Source organism: Thermobia domestica, chromosome 3 (assembly GCF_964235325.1).
Source record: "Thermobia domestica chromosome 3, izTheDome1.hap1.1, whole genome shotgun sequence".
Lineage (NCBI taxonomy): Eukaryota > Metazoa > Arthropoda > Insecta > Zygentoma > Lepismatidae > Thermobia > Thermobia domestica.
In genome coordinates this window covers 47,701,925-47,726,583 of record NC_137456.1, presented here as the reverse complement: position 1 = coordinate 47,726,583, position 24,659 = coordinate 47,701,925, and the positions used below count along the sequence as shown (strand labels likewise).

General features: G+C 35.3%; 1 protein-coding gene across 1 annotated transcript in view; it reads right to left on the bottom strand.

Moving 5' to 3' along the window:
• Window positions 1–10,602: 10,602 nt before the first annotated feature.
• The window catches only part of LOC145680364 (endochitinase-like), a 37,220-nt gene continuing 23,163 nt past the window's right edge, over window positions 10,603–24,659 (bottom strand). The window contains exons 9-10 of the mRNA XM_081750778.1: window positions 22,667–22,866; window positions 10,603–10,741 (exon numbers count right to left, since the gene is read on the bottom strand). Of these exons, the coding sequence (XP_081606904.1) occupies window positions 10,736–10,741; window positions 22,667–22,866 (206 nt within the window). The 3' untranslated portion in view covers window positions 10,603–10,735. The remainder of the gene's footprint in view (window positions 10,742–22,666; window positions 22,867–24,659) is intronic.

Genomic DNA, 24,659 nt, shown 5'->3' with positions numbered 1-24,659 from the left:
TTTATTACTTTTATGTAAAACTAACCATATTTTAGGTTTATTTTGTCCTGTCGCCTGCAAGCTAAAATCCATTTCTGGAGGCATTCCCCTCTTTTTGAGGAAATCTACAGTATTTTATATTAGTTCCTTTAGTTTTTCTATAATAATTACTACAGCCGTACACTGCACAGTTAGGCATTCTCGATATCGTTTAACAGAACAAAGTAACAAAGAATTTCCACTTGTCACTTAAAGCCGCGCCTTTTCCCGTTGTCTCTTGCAAACCAGATGACGTCACAGCCATGACAGCGCTCCAGGCGACATGCGCATGCAACCACCTTGTAGTCTTTCCACCATGGTCAGTGTATTCCAAGCGTACGTATGAGTCATAAAAACGCATTGCAAACGCATCGACTAGCCGTAGAGTAAAACATCGATAGCGTAGTCAATGGTTTCGCAGGTATATGATCCATGATTGTGTGTGTACTGGAAACACTTGCTTATCTCATTCTCCTACTACAAGCCGTTCCTCTTTTGCTCATTGTGTTTCTCCCTGATTTCTTCAAGATTGTAAAACCGCGCCTTTACGTCATGTACCGGTTACTCGAAAATGACGTACTTTTGGTCATCCTACCTTGACTGAAAAAGACGGAGAATGCTGAGATCGAAATGACCAATGTGCTTCGGTTACATGAAGCAGATAATTGAGTCACTAGGATATTACTTCGTAGTTAATTTATGCATAATATTTACATCGCGTATCTTTCTAAGCAGTTTGAAACACAAACAAACGCGAGCTCCTTCGTGGTTATCTAGTTAGCGTACACGTCTACTGTGCTGGAGACCCGGGTTCGATTCCAAGTGAGAGCTCATATGGGGGACACACGTTAAGCCGTAAGACTACGCCTCAAATAGACTCAGTATGATGAAATGGATGCTAAACTACCAGTAAACAAAGTAAAACAACTAAGATAAGAGAAGAAACGCGTGCACACACAGTCTATAAACATAGCACGGAAATATTACCATATGCTATATATTACTATGTCAATCGATTGTTTTCTAAAACTCTGGTGGAAGTATACTTTTTTTAAAAAAAAATCTTTAAAAATTCAAAAATATGATTTACTTACCATTTAAATTTATCAATACATAGAAGCATACCACTTTACACTACAGGTTATGACACTAAGCCTTTCTCCTTTCACTTTTTAAGCTAAATCATGGTCTACTTCCATTATTTATATTATTATCAATTTTTAATTATGAAAACGAATACAATTATAATAAGTGTTCTTGGAAAACTTGGAAACCCCAAATTGTAAACTAGACGTCGCGTCTTATTAAAGAAAAATGGCTTCTAGGGTTTTGTTAGTAAGATTTGTTCATTAAGCATCAACAAAATTACCGTAATACCTTTTCGCAAAATTATCAAATAAATATCGTAAATAGATAAATAATTAATTTATTCCAGAGACTAAACTATCCCTTTTGAATTTTTTAGAATAAATAACTTACACCTATGTTGTACGCTTTTCATATGTTATTTCTTGTTATTTACACCTACGGTTACATCTGGCAACACTTGTGTGGTTCCTAGGGTATTTCAATCGTTGATTCCTAGTTGAAAACTATATGCATGAACAAGGCTTGATTTTGGTATAACTATTCTTTGTGTATCACTTCAGGTTCAAAAGTTCTACTATCCCAAACTCCGGGTTGGATTGTATATTGGACACCCTGTATAATTAATAAAATTACCTGCAGCAATACCTATGCTGTGGTTTGTTTTTTGCAATTTGGTGCCATATTACAGAAACAAAAATTTGGGTAGAAATATTAAATGTTAGTGTACCTATTGCAACGGTTATGGGAGGTTGATAATTACTTAAAATGGACAGTTCTAAGAATGGCATAAGTATGTGGGAGGAGAATAAGCTGTAGTGAATGACAGAAGACAGTGATTATAAAATTCCCAATTATAGATATTGTGTTAGTATGTACTTGTATAGTTCTCTTCCGCCGTTACCTGTTTTTCGAAAAATAAAGTAAAATGGTTCAGTTTAATGATAGGAGGGCGGGTTTTGTATATGAAAATGATCAGTCTATCTCGAGTAGCGATGAATGTTTGGGATATTATTATGAGAATCCTTTATTTGGAACTGAGGCTCGTAGTAGACCAAATAATGAGTGTGCTTCTCCAAATATGGAAAGAAGAGCACCGAATATACGAGGGGGTGGTAGGACAGTAAATGTACCTCCACTGACCCATAATTTCCGATTCAATTGTTAGAAGGATGCGTCGGACGGCATGTATAAGGTCTTAATGGAAGAAATTAATAATCTACCAGTAATTGTTGGCTCTAATACGAAGTTAACCTTTAAATTTCTGATACGATTAGAAAGTTTTTTCAGGGGACGGGATTTCCCATTGGATTTAGTGCTTATGGCCTGTCTTTCTCGTACGAAAGGGGAAATTCAAGAGATGGTACAACCTCTGGGTGAAAGTTCACTCTCATGGGACACAGTTCGTAGAAGAATAATGCTACCTTTCATCTCTACTATAGCTAGAACTCAGTACATGAAACTTTATTTCTGCACTACTATGAGTGAAGAAGAGACATTTTATAAGTTTATTGATTCTAAATTATCTATTATCAATGTCCTTGATATGAATTTTGATGAAAATACTATATGTAGTCTTATTGTGAATATGGTTACTCCTCAAACGCATAGTGGAGCAAGGTCTTTCTACCACTTTTGAAAATTTATTAACCTTAGCAGGTAGATACGATGTCTTACATCGGTATAAAACAGATTATTATAGGTTACAGAACCGAACCACTGGGGACGAACTAGACCAGGTACCATCCCGGAAACCTCCCCATATGCTAAATGGGCGTAGTATGCGAAGTCAAGTAGCACAGTTACCAAAGCAAAAATGTTATGTTAACCAACCAAGTCATAAACGGGACTCAGCCAGTGGATTAGAAATGAGTGATAGCTATCAGGAATCAAAAATAAAGTCTTCTTTATTTGGAAATACGAGAAAATTTAGAAATTAGTATTATAATTATAATAGTTCCAATAGAATACAGAGTGCTCAATTAAAACCACTGTTTAATGTAAATGAAAAGAAAATTGGGGATTCTACTGAAGCTAGTATTTCTCTATCACATGGAAAATTGTTAAAGAATTTAATTTTTGTATTATTATATATTAAAGGTAAAGCTGTACCTTGTTTAGTTGATACTGGTAGTAGTAATAATTATATTAGTCAGCGTTATTTTCAACATTTATGAACTATGTATCGCTTGAAAGTGGAGAATGTGAGCTTACAAATCACGGATCTTGGAAACTCTCAAATTTCTGTTAACCAAAGAGTGCGTATTTGTTTTCGAGTGGGACAATAGCAGTTTTCTGAACTATTTTATATTATTGACTCTGTTTTCATACCAAATATAATGCTAACATAGACATTTCTAATAACGTATATAGAGTACAAAATAGAAGATTAAGTGTTCCTATACAGGATGCCTCTCAGTTGTCTACGGAAACTTCTCGCTCTTCCCTGTTTGCTTCTAGGGAAGAGGATCGTGGAAGGCAACCACCACGCAACCAAGGTTCGCTGAAAGCATCGTCTTTCCCTAGCACCTCAACGTCTAAACATCCACAACAGCCTGGTTTTCTGGAAACTGCTGCATCCACGTCCAAGGGAGTTCTTCCTAATGAGCCAGACCCGGAGTTGGAGGTTTATTATGATCATTCCGTTCTTCATCCTGAAGGAATATCCTGGGAGGAAATACAAGGTAATTATAAGGTTTCTCCTGAACTTTTACAGTTGGATCTCAGTTTACAGATGTATCTTAATGAACTTTTAGATAATTATAAGGATGTAATAACTGAAAAAATTGGTCGTGTTAAAAATTTTAAATGTCAAATAGAATTAACTAATAAAACTCTAATAGGCAGCAACCTTACCAACTTCCTACATTTAGACAGAAAGAGTTAGAACAATATATTGAGCAGCTTGAAAAGGGTGATATAGTAGAAGGGGTAGAATTTCCCCCTTCTACTTCCCCTTGCTTTTTGGTTGAAAACTCAGATAAATAGTAAACGTTTGGTAGTGGCTTATGGAGAAATTAACAAACGAGTGGTAGTGAATAACTTTCCATTTCCTAACATGGAGAATATTTCCAGCACTTCTAATCATATTTTATTCAGTAAAATCGACCTCCGTTCTTTTTTCAATTTTCCTTGACAAAGAACAGTCGTTCCTATACGGCCTTTGTTACAAAAAATAAAATCTATTATTTCAAGGTCTGTCCTTGAAGGTCTGTGATTTTTAATAGTTCATAATTATATTTGGCATATTGACGTGACTGACAGACTACCTAATAGTTCAGGTTATGAGTATATTTTGATTGTAACTGATTCGTTCAGTAGATATGCGTTTTTAGAACCTCTAAGACAATTAAATTCTAAAACAATTTGTAACAAACTGTTAGATTTATGTCTGAGATATGGTTTTCCAGGTTCTGTGTTACACGATGGAACTTTTAACTTTGTATCAGATTTTTCACTCTTTTTATATTCTTATGGTATACAGGATGTGAGATTAAACCCTTATAATTCTTCTCCGAATAAAGCTGAAAGGACCGTAAGGTCAGTGAAGAACTTGATTCGTGCGTATGTTGATAAATTACAGGGAAAATGGGCCCAATTGTTAACTAAAATCGCTTTCACTATCAACATTAGCATGAACGAGACTACTGGTTTTTCACCCAGTGAAATTTATATGGGGAGTAAATTTTAACATCCGTTAGATATCAAGTGGTTGTTATATCTAGAAACTCTTGATGATGATCAGAATAAGAAAGACAAGTTTGTTACCATAAGTAATAATATTCATAATGCCTGGAAAAAGTGAGAAAATCTATTCTTAGAAACATATCACAGTTAATATACATATTGGTAATCTTGTTTTGGTTAAAAGAATGATGATGAAATTGTCTGTAGAAAAACACTAGCCCCAAAATATAACCTGCTTGGGTTGGCCCCTTTGTTGTATTAAGTAAACCTACTCAAAACACTGTTTGACTAGAGAATGTAGAGAATCCTACTATTAGGTTGAAACGTCACGTTAGTTTTTGTAAACCTTATAATGTTCCTCAAAAATGCTTAAGTTGAGAATGTTTGAATTCTCTTTAAAAATCAATTATCTTTTGATGAAATATTATAGTTATGATTATTGTTTTGTGTATAATGATGTTTGAATTCTTGTTGTGTTTGTTTAATTTTGTTTTTCCTGCAGGAAAACCTTCACGATTTTTAGGGACTAGCTCATCATCATCTGTGTACGTCAAGTTGTTGTATGTAATGTATGTCAATTTAAGGAAGTTTGTAAAAGGAATAACAATGTAATTTGGAAGATAATTTGTAATGTACAATATTTTTATTATTCTAGTGTTACTTGTTCATTGTTTCTGGAAAGAGAAAATTTTTCGCCCTCCGTGGGGGGGGGGAAGCAATTTTGTGTTGCGTTCAGCCGAATAATAAAAATTCTGTTTAAAAATGTTTGTAAATAAAATGTCCTCTTAAAGACAGTAAGAGAAATAGTTTTGAAAGGTTTCCCAGTTGCTCTTGGTTTCTCTGTCGTTGGAAGTTCTCATACTTCGCGCTGCATGGCGCTAGTTGTGCCTGTGTGCACCTGTTAGGTATGCAGCTTGCGAGCGGGTTTTGCTGCAGGTAACCGCAATGGGTGTAGTTCGTTAATAGTTTGTTGTGACCTTATAATATGGAGTTGTGAAACGAAATTGTGTTAATCCAGTGAAATGATGTAGTGAAATTTTGCTTACATTATTGGTTAATGGAGATTTGGTAAAACCTAACCACTAAATTCATATTAAAAAAAAAAAAAAAGTTGTGAGACGAAAGTGAGAAAAGAAAGAAAACAAAATGAGAGATTTATTCTGGTTTGTATAGTAGATTTAAGTTCCTTTTGGGTATAGTTATACTTATGTTTCATGTTTCGTGTTATCTGGTCTTGAAAGAAAGAAAAAAAGGAATGAGAAACTATTTTGAATTGGCTTATGGCTTTTGATTTAGCCTCAATATATGAGCTGGCTTTGCTGTTTGATAACCTTTTTAACAATTTTTTTCACCTATTAAACCATGTGCAGCAAACCGTAGAAAAAAAGGAAAATAATAGCTTTAATTAAATGGTATTTTGAGGGTTTAAGAACCTATTCCCTTACTGTTCTTTATTCTAGAGATTTTATACTCCATTTGTTCTCTATCAAACAAATCTTGAAAAAAAAAAGCTAAAAGCAAATTCTTACTTACTATTGAGATTAATTGAACAAACTTAAGTGAAGTCGAATATTAGTTCAAATTTTTCTATATATATTTTTTCCTATATTATAATAAAGTTTATCTGTTTTTGGGAAATAGGTTTTGTTGAATTGCCACTGTAACTGCTAACCTGCTATACAGCTTCTAAACCAAAAGGGCTCACTCGACGTGTTACCGTTATTTTTCCGTATTCGTTGTTTTGTGTTTTGTAATTTTTTGATTTAATTCTTTAATTCTAAAATACTTATGGTGGACAAACAGCTAGTATTGAGAATTTCCGGGAGCATAATTATATATGTGTCTTTATTGCGCAACAAAAAATACGGAATCCATAATTTTACTACAAAAATCTTTACCGAGCATATATTAGCCATACTTGTATACGCACTGCATTTTCCCCGCCTAAATGTTACATCATGAAGCTGCTGGATCTCTGACATCTGCACATCGTTACGAATACAGTCACCTATGCAGTCTACATCTGTACAGACTGTATACATAATCTATACAGTCTTCCGTATATTACATACGTATCGTATGTTGCTTACGCCAGCCATATGTTATATACGAGGTGTGGCAATTAAATAAGGAGACTGTCCACCTCCTGTCCCGCAGGATCTTGGGAGTAGGTAGCTAATGATGTGTTGTTGATCTTGAACCTTCCTGAGCAGCCACTGTTTGTTTCATGATTCTGAAAGCTTTTCTTTTCTTTGCAGGCTTGCATGAAGAGGACAGTGTTCTGTAGTAGTGCCGGAATCATGGTGAACAATAAAGTTGAGTAGCGCATTAACATCAAATTTCTTATAAAATTTAAAAAAAATGCCGACGGAATGCTTTGCAATGTTAAAAGAGATGTACGGCGATAATGCTATGTCACGTGCGCCAGTTTTGGAATGGCACAAACGATTTTCAGAAGGCAGGGAGGAGGTTGAAGATGATGAAAAACCCGGCCGCCGTTTGAGTTCAAGAACGGACGAAAATGTTCAAAAAAATTAATGAACTTGTGCGTAAAGATAGACGTCTGAGTATTCGAATAATCACAGACATGACGAACATTTGCTGTGACGTTACGGAACTCAAAGCAGAACCAGACTTGCTAACACGTGTCATCACATGTGATGAAACATGGATTTTCCAGTATGACCCCGAGACTAAGCTCAATCCATGCACTGGAAGACTCCCACATCGCCAAGAATGAAAAAAGCACGAATGAGCAAGTCGAAAGTAAAGGCAATGCTCATCATTTTTTTCGATATCAGGGTTATCATCATGGCTGAATGGGTGCCTCAGGGTCAAACGTTGAATCAAACCTACTACAAAGAAGTCCTAATCAAGCTGAGAGAAAGAATAAGGAAAAAGAGACCGGATTTGTGAAAGAACGATGCATGGATCCTGCACCAAGACAATGTGCCTGCCCATAATGCCCTTTCAGTGAAGCAGTTTTTAGCAGCCAAGCGCATTCTTGTGCTCGACCGTCCTCCGTATTCCCCAGACCTGGCTCCCTGTGACTTTTACTTATTCCCAAAAGTGCATTGAAGGGATGGATGAAAGGAGAAACGGCAAAGTTGTTGAACAGTGTGACATCTGATTACCTACAGCATTGTTTTGAACAATGGAAGGCACGTATGTTGCGGTGTATAGATAGCGGAGGGGAGTATATTGAAGGGGATAACAGTCAATTGTAACTTTCTTTGCAATACATCACATTTATGACACCAGTCTCGTTTTTTAATTGCCACACCTAATACGTCCATCTGTATGTAAAATCCTTACCGTTTATATGCAGTTCCTTCTTTCATACGAACGTATATATAGATGGAAAACTTACACGGAAAGTATTATAAAACATACGTTTTTAATTATACGCTTGCTGCAGGATCTTACCTAGTCGTACGTTAAGTCAGAAAACTACAGGATTTACGCATGTAACCTACGTTTTTATGTACGACACATACGTTTATTTTCTGTGCATGTTGAATACGATAATTTGAGTATCTGATAATAAATCAACTGTTTGTTTCCGAACATAGACAACATAAATTTTAAGTTCATTTATTTCATGAACAGTCAGACAGTTAGAATCTAACAACGAAATTTGTTGTGATTCACAATAGTTGCAAGTACAGCATTGGAAATTTCTCTGTAAAGTCTAGTTTGAGTCTGCAAGAAATGTTTGACAGTGATTGTCTAAAAAACCCAAAGGAGATTAATTTTTCCTTCACAATATTGTTATATTTATTTGAGCTGTATCAAATGTACGTATTACTTCGACTCGCCTTTGTAGTGAACTTACCTACTGCCCTTGTAAACTAAGGAATGTTATGTCGCTACGCATATGTGAATTTGTTTTAAGTAATTATGAATAAATTAATATCAAGCAACATCGTATTTAGGATCATCATGTTTATTTATGCATAAAATAAATATACACTAGTACAGAACTGATGGAAGTTGTAAGTAAAAATTTGTTTTCTAATTAAAATTTACTAATAAATCTTAACCTTAAAATTATCAATTTTTGGCTGACCTAAAGTAAACCTGCGTCGAAAATTCTCCCAATATTATGTAAGGAGTTTCAGTAAGAATCTACTCTGCTGAATATGCTAGTTAACATCCAGGCGTGCACCCAGAAATATTTGTTGGATGAAGTACAAACTGTAGGAGGGGGGCAATATTACTAGTCACTACTCTACGTCTTTGGAGATTTGGAGACCTGAAAATACGATAAGCAATTGTAAAATATTTCCACCTATATTTTCAGGAAAAATGATAGAACTATAAAGGTAACTAAGAAAGTTCTGTCGCTTTTTGTGGAGGTCTGTCTTCCATTGATTCTCACATCGTGAGTTGAAGGCGAATAGAGATAAGGCGAAAGTCAGTTGTTAGTGTGGGTATATCCAACGTACTATCTGGTTCCTGCAGTTTAGTTACACCAAGAACTTGCGTAAGGACAGAGTGAACATGAGACCTCCACAGAGCTTCATAAGGCCGTATATGCTGTACGAGTTCAAACTGATTTCAAACGCTGCTGCAGTGGGGCGTAACATATGCCAGGGCTTTGGTGAGTGTGTCGTGACTATGCGGACAGTGCAGCCGTGGTTTAACAAATTTAAAGATGTTGACGACACACTCGAAGACGCACAATGTGCTGGAACCCCAACATATGTACAAAATGAAGATCTTCAGGCAGCAATTGAGGCAACAGTGGCCAGACATGTGAGGAGCTGGGACTACAATTCAATGTGAATGGTGAAACCATTCGGCAGCACCTCTATCAATTTGGGAAGAAGTACAAGTTGGGTCGATGTGTAGCACATGATTTGACTCCGGGCCAGAAAATAACACGAGCAGACACCTTGTTTGTTTACTGTCTCATGTGAGGAAGGAGCCATTTCTGAACAGGGTGTTGGCATGTGATGAGATGTGAGTCCTGTACGAAGCTGTACGGCGCCGTCATCATTGGTTAGCATCCCATGAACCGGTTTCAGAACAGCCGAAACCATCATTGCACCAGAAGAAGGTTATCCTGTGTGTTTGGTGGATTGCTCGCGTTATCGTGCAATTAGATCGTGCTAAGATGACTCGGGACACCATTCTAAGGCTTGGATGGGAAACACTATTGCACCCGCCATACTCCTCGGACATTGCACCATCCGATTATGACCTGATCCATTCCTTGGAAAATTACCTTAGAGGACACCAGTTCAAATTCCTAGTAGAGATGCAAAATGTACTTGATACTTTCTTCGCTTCACGGCCCACCAAGTTCTTCTATGATGAAATCCATGACCTTCCAGAACGTTGGTAGAAGATCATTAGTGCTGATGGGGACTATCTTTGATCTTCCGGGTACCTCTTAGACGACATATCGATGTTCGGAGATAGTGGGTGAAAATGCGATAGAACTTTCTTGGTTACCTCTATAGATTGTTTTTGTAAGAGAAAGAGTACAGATGAAGTGTAAGATCAAATTTTCTTGGAACATTAATCATTTCCCTATTAAAGTAGTATATTTTTATTTAGAAAGTGCACAAATGTATGCTGAGTTAGGAATTTTCGGGGAGGTCTTGTTAAAGACAATGTAATTATGATAATAAACCTCCAAAATAACCTTTTCGTCAGCCCTTAACGGTCGATTAACATTACAGATGGCAGGAAATGAATTTTAATACTGCAAATGATTTTTCCCACAGAAAGTTGCTTATAGAACTGCATGGTGTTATAGTATTTTTAATTAAAATTTTCACAATTAAAATATATGACACAAAATTTAGCTTGCTTCGGAATATTTTATTGAAGTATATACAAATAGATAAACTAACAATCAAAGAGGACTTCATGTCTTTAGATAACTTGGACTGTAAGGAATAGTATCATGGCAGACCCATTTACTTCAGAACGTTCAATGCTGCAAAAAGGAATAAATTTTTCATTAGTATGATGTACACAAGAAAAATTACTATATATTCATAAACTTAAAAACTTTATGCATTACATGAACTACAGGGTGTCGTATAAACCATTTTTATTTACGTAATATATCCTACATGAGTACCCTACGTTTCGATGAGTACGTATCCCCCACTGCTGAATAACATAACATGTTTTATTTATTTATTTATGCATATTTCTGAGCATTACTGGCACCTAGGGCCTTAAGTCCGTCATGTATGAGGAATAACGTCTGTCGGCGAGTACACTATCTGGGGAAGAGGGAGGAAGGAAGCGACCTGGGACTTCTATGTTAGGTACCATTCCGCTATTTGCCTGGTGTAAATGAAGAATTAGAGAAAACCTCACTCAGAATGACTGGCCTGAAAAAAAAGACTGTTACCCATTTTCGACTGAGTGTTCAGACTGGGAATCGAACTTGGGACCACTCGCACCAAAGTTAGTGACTACACTACGCGGGACCATTATAACATGCTAAATATAAGTACATAAAAATGGCTTTCATAAAGAAGTATTTTATTTTTATGTATGAAAACTTACGGGAAACCCTGTAGTTTTGTACCCAAACCTTTGACCCTGAATACACTATAGGTTAAATCATGCTTAAATAATGATAATAATAAAAAATCGAATTCTGAATTTATCCTAATATAGGGAAAGCATGTTCATGTTCAGTCATCATTATCCATTTTCAAATAATTAAATTCAAAAAACGTAGTTAAAAATGTTACAATGAATTACCGCAGAAATACACGAATACTACTACTCAAATCTATATATGACTACGGCTCGTCCTATTTTGAGGTAATTAAAATGAAAGAATATAGTTTTTAAGTTGAAATCTTTAAGTTTTTTTCGTCCCACGATTATGCCGGCCAGGCTAAAGGAGACTGTGATGGTAAGAAATGATGAAATGGTGGAATGAAGAAAGTGGGAGGAAACAGAAGACCCGAGGAAACCCACGCACACGGTGTTTGTTCACCTTAAAGGCCAATTGGCGTGAGCTGGGATCCAACCAAGTCCAATTATTTTATTTATTTGTTCTTTATGATTTTCTAACTTCCCTCGCTGAAACATGCTGCGTACGTTGCACGTCCCTATCCTTAAATTCTTTCTCTTTCTTGTCCTTCTTTCTCTATCTTCACTTCATTGCCACACTCTCTCTCTTCCAATAGTCCTTTCCGAGACATCCTCTTCCCAGAGATCCGGATGAGGGAATATTAAAACTGGCATAAAAGGGGAGAGGGGCCGTTGCCACAGCCAACCACCGTTGCCATAACAACGAATCCTGTCGCTGTGCGTCAATCTACAACTGATTGGAAAAAAAAAAAATCTGCAACAAAAGTGATGCACAGAAATAAGTCGTGAGTGGGAACCCTTCACCCCTGGTGGGGATGTTCATGAAGCTATCAGCTTATGCCTAATTACATTGGAATATAATTTCCATTTCTTATTTCGAACATACTAGGTTCGATTGCAACGAGAAAACTTTTATCGGACTTCTAAATAAAATAAAATAAAATAAATAAATACATGACCGTGTTTATTACATATAGAATTCCCAGTCACGACCCCCCTTCCAGTTTTATTAAAAATAGAAGAAGAAGATGAAGAAAAGAAAAAGAAGATAGAAGAGGAAAGATGTAACGTAAGAAGGTGATAAAGGGGAAGCTGTTACTAGATATTTTAAGGAATATGGTAAAGGAAAGTGAATAATTATCTAATTGTGATCATTTCCAATAGCTATTGGGTGAATGTCTGGTATTAAGGTGATCAACGGTAGACACATGTTAACCCATACATCCCCGATCTAGATCCATTTAACCCAAACTACCAAATTATCCCAATCTAGCTCGGAGATAGATGAGAAAGTTTAAGTTTACCGTTTTTTCAATATTTCCAGAAGTTCTAGACTAATACTCAATATTTGAAAAATGAACGACGAAGTTGATGGCATGTTAGAAACGACCACAGGAAAAAAAAAAAAAGAATCAGAGTATCACATATGTGTCGAAGATTTTGACTTTCACAGTTCTCTCATGATGATCATTCGTTCAGGCTACTTCAGTCCTTTTTACTTCCTTCATAGAGCCAACTTAAGTTAGTATTAACATTCAATGAGTTTAATTGATAACTACCATTAATTATATTAAATCACACATATATGTCAAAATAATGGATGCACTTAATACTAAACCTACATTTCACTCACACACACATTCATACAGGACAATGTATACTTCGGGTTGTATTTAGTTAAATTAAACTAACCTAACTACATTACTATATACATTTATTACATTTCAATAAAAGCAAAATTAGTTGGACATAACAGGGAAAAAATTTAATACATGGAAAGAATGTTTCATTAACATGCATAGAAATTCGCTAATTTTATCAAGACCAAATAACACATTTCTCTTCCTATATATATATTAAAAGTTGCATTACATAAAAGAGAATTTGACAAAAGGAAAAGAAAAAAAATGAAAGACAAAAAATAAAAAAAATTCAAAGATCAATACATTTAGGATTCAGTGTAATGAATCTATATATATCGTTGCGGAAAAAGAAAGAAAAAATAAAAAATATATATATATATATATATATATATAATTGGTTAATCATTCTAAAAAAAAAAACACTTTAGTAACATTTTATTAGGTCTCTGTCCCAAGAGGAGACATTTCGACGATTTTATGAGTCTTTGTTCTCACATCGATAATAGCTCCTTTTTCCAACTCTCTTTTCGCACTGTGGTTTGTGTCCATGAGAGTGTTTAATTGTTTTTGTTTTAGCTATAGACAAATAGTCGCTTCATATCACATATATATTTATATTTCTCATTTCGTCACTCGACGCACTTTATCTAAAATTTCAAAGTTTGTCAATATTAAGGAAAACTTATCAAATCCAGTCACAGATATTGGGAACACATTTCCATATTCCGGTATTCTCATTAACTTATTAAACAGATTTTAGTTCGTTGAAGTTAAGATCACTAAATTTTTCCCTAGTATAGATCTTGTAGTCAAAAATTCTAGATACTGAATAGTTTGGTGTCCGATCGTAGGGGAAGGATTTGTTCCATGTTTTACTGATGGAAAAAGTCGTTGGAGAGGCGCACTGTTTCGTAGGTTGCTAATTTCACTCGCAAAGTAAATTTGGGTAAGGATTAGGGTTATTCTTATTTATCTTACGACCCGCTACTTGTTTTATTCACATGCGGTATTTAACATTATATTCAACTTTAATAGTTACAGACATCAGTAACCACTCAACAAAATGTAATTTATTACAATATACGCGGTAACGCTATATGTCACAAATAGTTGGTAAAGGTCGGGTGTCAAAAACCTATGGCAACCTAAATAAAACCAGGGTAAATACCGAGCCCATTACATACATACTCGTATATATATATATATTCATATTATTCAATACAATAAATTTCACTTTAATATCTATCTTAATATTTCGTCGACGTTTAACTTCTACATAACCGTTCATATTCGACAAGTATTCATATTTTATAAATATTTATATTTATTTGGCTCAAAGACAAAACAAAACCCTGACTATCAAAATTCACCTTTTTCCTTCATAAGGTTGCAACATTATATTTTATATGTATAAACCCGATAATCAATAATCATTTTCAATTTACTAAAGATCCGCGTATATGAAAAAAAAATGTTGGTGTTATTTAATAAGTTGACATAAGAAGTGGAAAATGCAACAAATAGAGCAGGCACGTAACTTTTAAAACTATGTAAGTACATATATATAGATGTATATATAAAAAAAATCAATGTTATTGGAAACTAGTGGGCCCAGACTAATAATACATACACACTATATGACCAATCAATAGAAATAAAAAACCAGAAATCAGTAATCCATTTGATATAAGTTGTATGATCAATGAATAACAAAGGTCTCTAGGAATCTAAAAGCATAGTGTACCTTCCCGTCAATTTCTCCCGTGGTGGATTGAATATCGCGAAAATGGTCCCGAGATGTGCTGCAATACCTCCACGAATTGCATCCCTCGATGTCTCAGTTAGTACATACGATCGAAATAAGTTATATGAATATTGTACGTTTTCATGAGTTTCAGAAATCGGGGGGGGGGGGAGGTTGAAATTTAAAAAAAAAAAATCTCGAAGTAATGAAGACAGAGAGAGATAGAGAAGAAGGAAGACGAAGAAATAGTGGCGCCAAAGACTTAAGTGGGAAATAACTAACGCTACAAAGACGAAAGTCGAATTTCTATCTCAACAAATCCATAGCCAAAATATTCTTAACATGCCAAAAGGGTGGTCTACTCAAATACGTAGACTCAAGGAACGCCCTGCTGCCAAGGATGCAAGTTCTGTGTCCATCAGATCCCAATCCCACAAGAGTTTGGTTGTAAGATTGAAATCCGATCCCCGTATCCGGCCCAAACCAGCAGGTTCCCGGATATCGTCCGGAAGGTTAGAGAAGGCGCTAATTTAGAATTTCAAGAAAAAAAAAAAAATCATCCGACCTCTTGGAAACTAGAAGATTCCAGAATAGTAATGAAATTAGAGTAATAGCTAAGATATCCCTAATGAGAATTTGCCAAAATAAAAAAAATTAAATAAACTGAATTTTGGATCGGTGACTTCTATTGCCAAATTTCACCGATGGCTACCCAGCGCAGACATGCCACCGTCTGGGATGTCGTTAATTTCCCTCGTCTAATTAAACTAAGAAAAGAAATGAAAATACTTAAGGGGACTAGGGGTCGACATCCGGGTACGCTATAACATAAATATTAATTTAGTAGCAGTTAATTTAATCGGATAGTCCGAACTGAGTTATATGAACACTGCACAATAAATAAATAAGGTAAACAACAAAAAAAAAAAAAAAAATCTCGGAGAGGCAATGAATGCTAAAGGTACAAATGACCGAAACCTGTACTTTTCGATGATCACAGGATATAGCAGTTGGTTTTCTTAATTATCATTTCTGTCAACCTTTAGAAGTAATTCCCACATGATGCTACTCTATCTATTGAAAGGCTTAAGATCTGGGGCTGTTGTTAGGAGGTACATAAATGCAAAGTAACACACAATTCCCAACTATAATTTACTATCCAAGTAGCAAACTCGGTTGGATGAATGCACTGGTGTGGAAGTCAAAACGCGAGAGATTTTTTTTTTCTTTCTTTCTTCGTAAACATATTCATATTTTCACTATATAAAATTCACTAGGCCTATCCATTTAAATATAGGGGTCATCATTTCATTCATATTATATATCATATTATTAACATATCATTACATTCATTCATTATCTACTAATTTTCGCACGAAGTAATATTTTATAAACACCCTATTTCGTACATTTTACACGCAGGCCATACACATATTTACGTTACGCAGTAATAAATATATATATATATAACTATCACAATCTATCACGCTCAAACCACCACACGATCACATTCATCGAACCACGTACTCTTTATTTCGAAGCACCCAAATTGTATTTACCTTGCAGGTTTAAAAAAAAAATCATACATGGATTTACGGAAAGTTAAATTGTCAACGATTAATCTATTTCTGATTTGTTGATAAAACTGAAGCAACAATGGAATTTTCTACAGCCACGGGAAAAGAGAATTTAATCCTACATTTTTAAACGAACAGTAACAGCATATGGACTTTACTTCTATTAAGAAAATAGGTGTTCTTTATTTCAGCGGATTATTCATTAACTACTGGACCTAGCAAGCTAAAATTTTCAGTACAGTAAGATCTCATGCTATTTTATACGAAGGTATACTCATCCGAACCGAAAACCATGTCCACGGGAAGTAATTTGAGAATAACTGTCCAAAATCAAACAATCTAAATCACTAAGTCATGCGATGTCGTACTGTCAACAAACTATTGAGTACCGAAACCGGACGCTGTGGCGCTGTAGTGGAGGCATAATTTACCGTGTACTGAAATCTATACTTGTACTTATTAATCAGAAATTTAATATTTACTCTGGTTTATTTATGTTAGCAAAATGGTACTAAATTAAAGCATATTTATACACTGTCCAAATCGAAAATTCACACACTCACACAAAACTACTAACTACATACACCACTGTTAGTACTATACATAAAGACAACTAACTAAACTAAACATGCACCATTTAGTTACATGCATGTTGACGAAAATAACCTAACACATTAAATTTAAAATACATTACTCCCTCGTCGATATATACAGTCGGCTCTATTTAATTTAAAGGGGGTCAAAAATGAGAAAGGTAACACTAGGTCTAATTGACCTGACCAATTGTTTACATAATGATTGCCAAAAATTGATGCCCGGGGGGCACCTTAACGAGGTTTATGGAGGGACCCTTCCCCTGAAAGGGGAAAAGGCCCTAAAACGAACAATAACTAACCCATTCCCCCGCTAGAAACTGGTTCAATTTGGAAAAGGGGATAGGAGCCCTTTTAAGCTAACTTAAGCTGCCATTATGATTATTTACAGTACTATCAAACCTACTACATACATGCAATTACGAAATAAATAATGATAAATCACATTTACTGTATACACGACCAACATGCACTAATCAGGTCGTAATTTCCCTAATCCCTACTTGAGTTTGGAATAACAAAAAAAAATAAAGTCACTCTTTCACTTCTGCTATTATAGCTGGGCAGCAAACATGGCTTCCTAGAAAAACAGAACTGGATGCTTCACTAACTTATTGTTTCTTTACGGAAAATGTAGCTTTTTTCACTGTTTTGGGGGCTCCTACACAGCCTTCAGTGTTCAATTATGAAATTAAATCATATTTTTACCTGAACTCTATTAAAATCCTAGTTCTTTTAACGCAGATAGGTAGGCGAAAATATAAGCTGCGTATCGTAAGGTGTCTTCTATTATTCTGATAACATTGCGCCGAAAAAGCCAGAGGTAAGAGAATTCCTCCAATCAGAAAGAAAACTTTAGCCGCGGAAATTACAAAGCGAATGGAAATTTGGCAAATCCAGATATAACCGGATCTGAAAGTGACTATGGACTAGTGAGAAGGGGTGAGGGAAAGATTAGGTACCTGGCCAAAATCTACATTGGTCTGAAATTAAGGAGATTTATATCCAATAACGGAACTATGTTTTGGTATGACGTCAGAATGGTAAACCTTGTAACTATTCAAGTTATATATCCGTAAATGGGATTTACACTCAATCAAAATATAAATAAATATATTATACAGTGGGAATATGGTTACTAACAAAACCTTTGGGTTTATTATATTTAATTCGAAGTAAAGAGAGTAAGTAAATTGTGTAACTAAACCGAAATTGAATTAAAAAAAAATTGCTAGGTACAGGGTGCGTAAAAAAAAATTGCCATTACTTTCAACTGTAATGGTATATTACAATATTTTATCTCCGGAACAATATTTTGACCTTCAAGAGACCATAGTATATAAAGTTCTCTTTCTGCTATCAGCAAACGAGGAAAAATAGAGTGATGGTTTCTCGTTGCCTTCCATCCCGTAGTATCCGAGGCGTTAAAGCCACTCTGACCAGGCCTGGGACTAAATGTCCAAGTTGCCGTACCAATCACTATGATTTCTGCCAACTTGGCTACTGTAGAACTGCTGCCTTTCCTCCCAGAAAACTCTTCGTTTGACTATTCCATTTAGAGGAATTGGGTAGGCGTAAACCTTCTGGCAGTGAACTACCACCGACATATCTCTAAATTTGTGTGGAACACGCAATCCTTCCCCTCCACACACTCACATAAATGTCTTCATAAAGTTGGTGTTTATCGGAGAGATTGAGAGACCTTGGAGGTAAGGAAATAAAAGCGGATTTATTCGCTGGAACAATGTTCAATCGAATATTCAAGTAAAATGGTATTGACGTACCAGCAAACTTGGAAAACAAATGTCTTTTCTATTGCGCCTGGTCTTATGCTCCTGAAGTGTCTTCATTCTTTTGCAATATAAAGTTGTCAGTAAGCAAAGCACTTTTAGATATAATTGGTTTCGATTACATAGAAAAAAATAGATTTTTCTACAAGCGGGTATTGCCCCCAAAGAAATTATCTGTAGAAATATAGCTCCAATTGAAAAACTCATCGTTGAGGGAAGTTCAAGGTAAATACTTAAAAAGGGCTATATCCATTTCATGAAAAAAAAAAAAAAAAAAAAAAAAAAAACTCTTGGCGTAAGTTCTGCTGCATTTATTGCCATCGAGACGAACAAATCTAAGGAGAATTGAGATCCGAATGACAAACAGAATTCTAAATGTAAAGTTCTCGCTTAAACTTATATTTTTCTGTACCCAATCAGAAGCGCTTAACCTGGTAGGTTGAGATCACTATTCAATTATTATTACCAGGGCCCGGATCTTGTTGACCTAAAAATTTTTAAAAAGTGACCTATAAAATGACACTAAAATTCCTGTAAAATGACCCTAAAAATAACAAAAATTGACTTTAAAACTTACGTTTTCTCAAACTTTTATTTCATTAAATGACATTTTTAAATATCCATTGGATTTTTAATTAACATTTCTCACTCATATTCAAAAAGTTTTGTTTCAGTTAGTTGCAGTCCATTGATAATTTATTTCTATTGATCAGTCCATTGTACGGCATTGTAAGTATTGAAAGCGTCAATTCACTCCCGAGTTTTAGGAAGCACACTTAAACAATAAAATTTAGCAAGTTTAGACTACATGAAAATAATAGATAAAAACCTGTTTAAAACCCTTGTACGCCTCCTAATGCATTTTTGGTTATTCACGTGATCACATTCTTTGTGGTCAATAACCCAAAACTATCTGTTTGGCCCCCTACCAACCCCCGCCTTTCGTTAACCAGCTACAGTTTAGTTTTCATTAGCTTGTTAAGAATGCAGTTTTTCCACTCCAATAGTCAGGAAGTAAGAAAAGAGATTATTCAACTTCGTCTTTTCCACATCCGTAAACCGTGTTCATTTAAAGATTTCCTTATGTAGAAAAAAAAAAGAATAAAAAGACCATAAGTGACCTAAAAGTTGCCTTAAAATATTAAAAAATGACCTGAAACTTCAAAACAGCAAAAAGTGACCAAAAGTTGACCCTAAAAAACTATATTTTTAGAACCTAGAGTTGATGGATAACGTTTTTATTTGAACTTGCCTTGTCCTATGCGTAACAGAAAAAAGTTGACTTGTCAACAAGATCCGGGCCCTGATTATTACCGTAGTTATTATAGATATTATAATGCTTAACACATTAAAAAAAAAAAAACCGTGATACGAAGTTTTGTTTTCACCCATGGTAAGTTTACTTCCATTAGCAGTTAAGAAAATAACTTAATACTATCTGACAATCTGGATCAGTTCTGTGATTTCTGCTTCTCGAAACTTTCATCCAAAGAATCAGTTACTTTTTGGTCCTAAACTGAAATATAGCTTTGTCAACCTACATTTATTAGGACTTTTTTCCATTGGATATTAGAAATCACCTCCCGGAGTTTGATCAGCGAATTTCTAAACATACTATATATAAATTATGAACCATACTGCACTCAGGCTTTATTGGCCCATTATATTACCAACATGTAGACTCATAGATATGTATGTATATATACAGGGATAAACTGGTCGTAATGTTAACGTTAATGCCTACAATGGAATTTCGAAAACCCTGCTAGTAGTAGTGGATATGTTCAATTTTGCACAAGCTTTCAGTGTCCTAAATAGTGGTGGGCATAGAAACTTCTTTTCAAAACTTGAGAAAACTTGTTCAATTTGCTATTTAAAAATAATTTCAGTTTTTTATCAAACCGATTTCGATTTTAAAACCGGTTCGGTATTCTATCAAAAAGATTTTTGTTTCTTCGTTAACTAGTTCAGTGGGATATTCAGTCCGAAAGGGGAAGACTTTGCAGGATAGCCACCTTAAGTGAGGGTTTTTCTTGGATTTGCCTCATTCATATCAGACAAATACCGGGATTATATCTAACATGAAGGTCTTAGGCTGCTTCATTCCGTCCCAATTCCTCTCTTCCCTCCCCACTTATTTATTTATTTATTTATTTCCCGGGTTATATAGTCGCCGAGGGACGCCATCCTCGTATGTGACGGGAACGAAGAGGGCTACAATTGATGAACTGTATCAAAACAGAAAAATCATACGTGAAGACGAAGAGGTTGTCTGAAGACCGTAGAGCAGTGATCGAAGTGAGACGGTCTGCGGTGGTATGCCATACCGCCTCTGCTTTGTCAGTGATGAAGGCATACTGTCTCTGTTTTTTCAATGATTAAAACATACCGTCACTGGAAAGTAGATGCTAGATACCTTTAATAAATTCATTTTTATACACAGTAATTGACGAATAGCCGTGCACGTAAGATTTTATTTCTTATGTAGAAATAATTTCTACGTTAACAGCACCGACATTTTTGTTATCTTTTCCTATCTTTTGTTTTTAAAATGACATTTCTTCAAAGAAGTTCATCTAGTTTATATTTTGATGTGTCATATTGAATTGTTTCTTTGTTATGTATGTATGTGTGTGTCTTCTTGCCTTAATGCACACAAATGCCGCGTTTTGAGCATGGGAGGATTTAGGGGTTGTCTGCTTTGAGGGGGGTGGCCCTTCCGGGGGTTTGAAATACCTCACAGTCTAGTGGGAGGGAACCGAAAGGTTTCCCGGAAGAAATTGTTAATATCCTTACTCGGCTTTTAAGCATTTTGTGTGTAACTCTGTACAATAGAACATAAAGGGATAATTGTATTTTTTTAGAGAGTTATTGCCGGGGATCAAAATCCCTCCATATCTCCGCCCCCCCGTTACTACAGGGACTCTCCAATGGTTTTCAGTCATTATGTAAATAGAAATGCAATATTTTAGGCATATTCTCACTGCATCTCAACATTTAGATAGCCGGTATGTCGAGTAAAAATCGTAATAAGACACACCGCCTGTTTTTTTTTCCACTTCGAACACTGCCGTAAAACATGAACGCTTCTCAGTGGCGGCCAGTGGCCTGTCAATAATGGCAGAATGCCTATGATGATGATGACGATGATTAATTCAGTAATTGCAAAGTCAACTGGCTTCTGATATATCTCATAATTTTTCAAAACGATTCTGGGAAAGTTAGTCCAAATTCATCTGCTGCACTTATAAAAGCAGATCCTGATAAGTTGTTTATCAGTCTTCCGCTGTTGGTTCAATAATCACTCGTATAAAGGAACCTGCATTCCTATTAAGTATCTACATATAAACTCGTTCACTTTGGATGAAAATCCCTGTAAAATATAAATACATCGACAACGAATCTGTGATCCTCAAGCAGACAAAATACTTTTGTCTTTTTGATGATCATAAACGTTTCAAGGATGTTCCTAATTTATCTGCAGGACGTTCCACAATTTCTACATTTTACAAGCTATCCCTAATTCAGTGTTCTACCGATTTCGGACGGAAATCTGAACCTCTAGGGGGATATCATATTCATTACCTACACGCCTGTATCTTCAAAAACTTGAAGTATTTTTTTATAACTTTGAGGAGGAAATTGTCCCCCAATATATCTTTATAAAACACTACCCAATTTATCTGTTTGAAATGAAATAACAATTCCCCTGAAAAATCGTTTCTGTCCGTAATTCAAAAATAATTCTTGAAATTACTCTCGGATCGAGCTATTGGCACTGTCCTCTCTAGGGAGCAGACACTAATTAAACGACATGCATTTAAAATTATATAATTTCTTTATATTTATTGTAGAGATTAAACCTATTTAATTTTTCAATGAGAAAAGACTAACATCTGAGCTGTTCCTTTTTACGTATACACCAAATTCATCTATTGATTGAACTATTACTTACATGGTTTCTTCTAGGCACTGTATAGTTTCCTAATTCCTCCTGCACAACAGACAACATCGGATTAATTCCTCCTCCGCAGCTATTCAAAAAATCATCCAAATTAACTGCCCATACCATTGCGCCGGCATAGCCTTTCTCTTTAATAAAATTCATTTTGAACCTTATACTTGCAGGATCTTCGTAGCCTATCCATTCCTCATCTGAAAAGATAATATTACACTTTATGCTTACAAAGATTTATTCAGACCTATAGTATATCCTCCTATGTGTTACAATCTGCATCTACGAATCTAGTGCCTTTCTTTTCTATATATATGCTCTTTGATGTTATGATTGAAGATAGCAAACTAGGTCGGCTATAGATTAAATTTATATATATACATTTGAGAGCCTACCAGTTACGCAGGGTTTGCTTCAAGAAACTTTTTCACTTTGCTTCGCATCGCTTCGGAGTACTTGTAACCATCATCCAATTTCAGAAGGTCCCCTAATTTTTTCCAGTGGATATTATGAAGAAATGCTATAACTTTAAAAAAAAAAATTCTATACAGATTTCTACTGTAGTTACCTTTTATTGAAGTGTAAATTGGTATACAGGATAACAATAGTAAAACTGTATAGGCTAACCGAAGAAGCTCAGAGGGTCTGGAACCGCTGAAATTTTAAATTAATAATATTGATAACCAGGGGTAAAATTGTGGGGGAACGCCGTCCTCCCGCTTCCAGGAAATATCCTTATTGTCCTCCCACTTTCTAACAAAATTACAATGGAAAAAGATAGGCACAGGGCGACGATGCGTCCCCCTACTTTTTCAGATCCACTTTTACCCCTGCTGATAACTGAAAAATAAGTTTAATTATGTGTTTTACCATGAACTGCTTTCAGGTAATTAAATTTAATATACGAAGTTAATATATTACCTAAGAGTCCATTTTGAAGTCAAAGTTCAAAATGTTACTCATGTTTTTAATAGACAAATATGTACTATTGTTCTAGGACAGTAGAGTAGCCAAAAACTTATTAAAAAGAGACACACGCATATATATATATATATATATATATATATATATATATATATATATATATATATATATATATGAAGTCGCCAAATTTCTGCTATCAGGACCCAGTATTTTAGTTTGGCGATACCGTTTGTATAAACTAGATCTGTGCGAGAAAATATGGTGATCAGACCTCATCTAACTACTGAATTTAGTCCTGTTTCGTGCCGGGTAAGACCCTTGGCTACGCCACTGACACAGGACAACGTCAACTACATGTTAAGTAACAAAGTTAACAAGTCTGTACGTGTAAACGTGCAGTTTTTCTGAAATAATCTAGTTAAATGTATAGATTATATGAATACAAGAACAGTCTGTTTAGTCACAGCAAAATATTTTCATGATGCAAACAGCTAAGAGACATTCCCCCATATTAGTGCAAGACGATCCCTACTAACGTGGTTTATTTCATTGCAGTCAATCCCCTGAACATTCAGCAGATGAACGTCTGATCCTCAAAAATCGGTGGACAAATTGCTATCAAGTTGCGAGTTTCTCTCTAGCCACTGGGCTAGAATTAGCCGAAATAGAAAATCGTTAAACTACCGGAGAATTGACTGTGCGCGACGGATTTCCTTTACCAATTCACTACGACTTCAGCTGTCCGACTTACTTCATAAACTTTGACTAACTCCCTGCTTCCGGGTGTCCCTGGGTTTTAAAGTTTAAAATTTCCTGGTAATGTTGCAGACTAGGGTCACGTGCTGACAGGTACTTGAGGTTGAATAAACGGGAAAGGAATTGTCTCAGTTTTATTATATAAAAAATACACATTGACATAATTTGTTACATAAGCGTAAACAAACACTTTTTTAATTTAGTAAGAAAATTACAAAACTACGGAAGAAAATATAGCCTGGATTCTCAGACAGAGATGATTTCATTAGTGAGGACTGTCTTTCTGTGTGTTTGTTATTCTTAGCGCAACCAA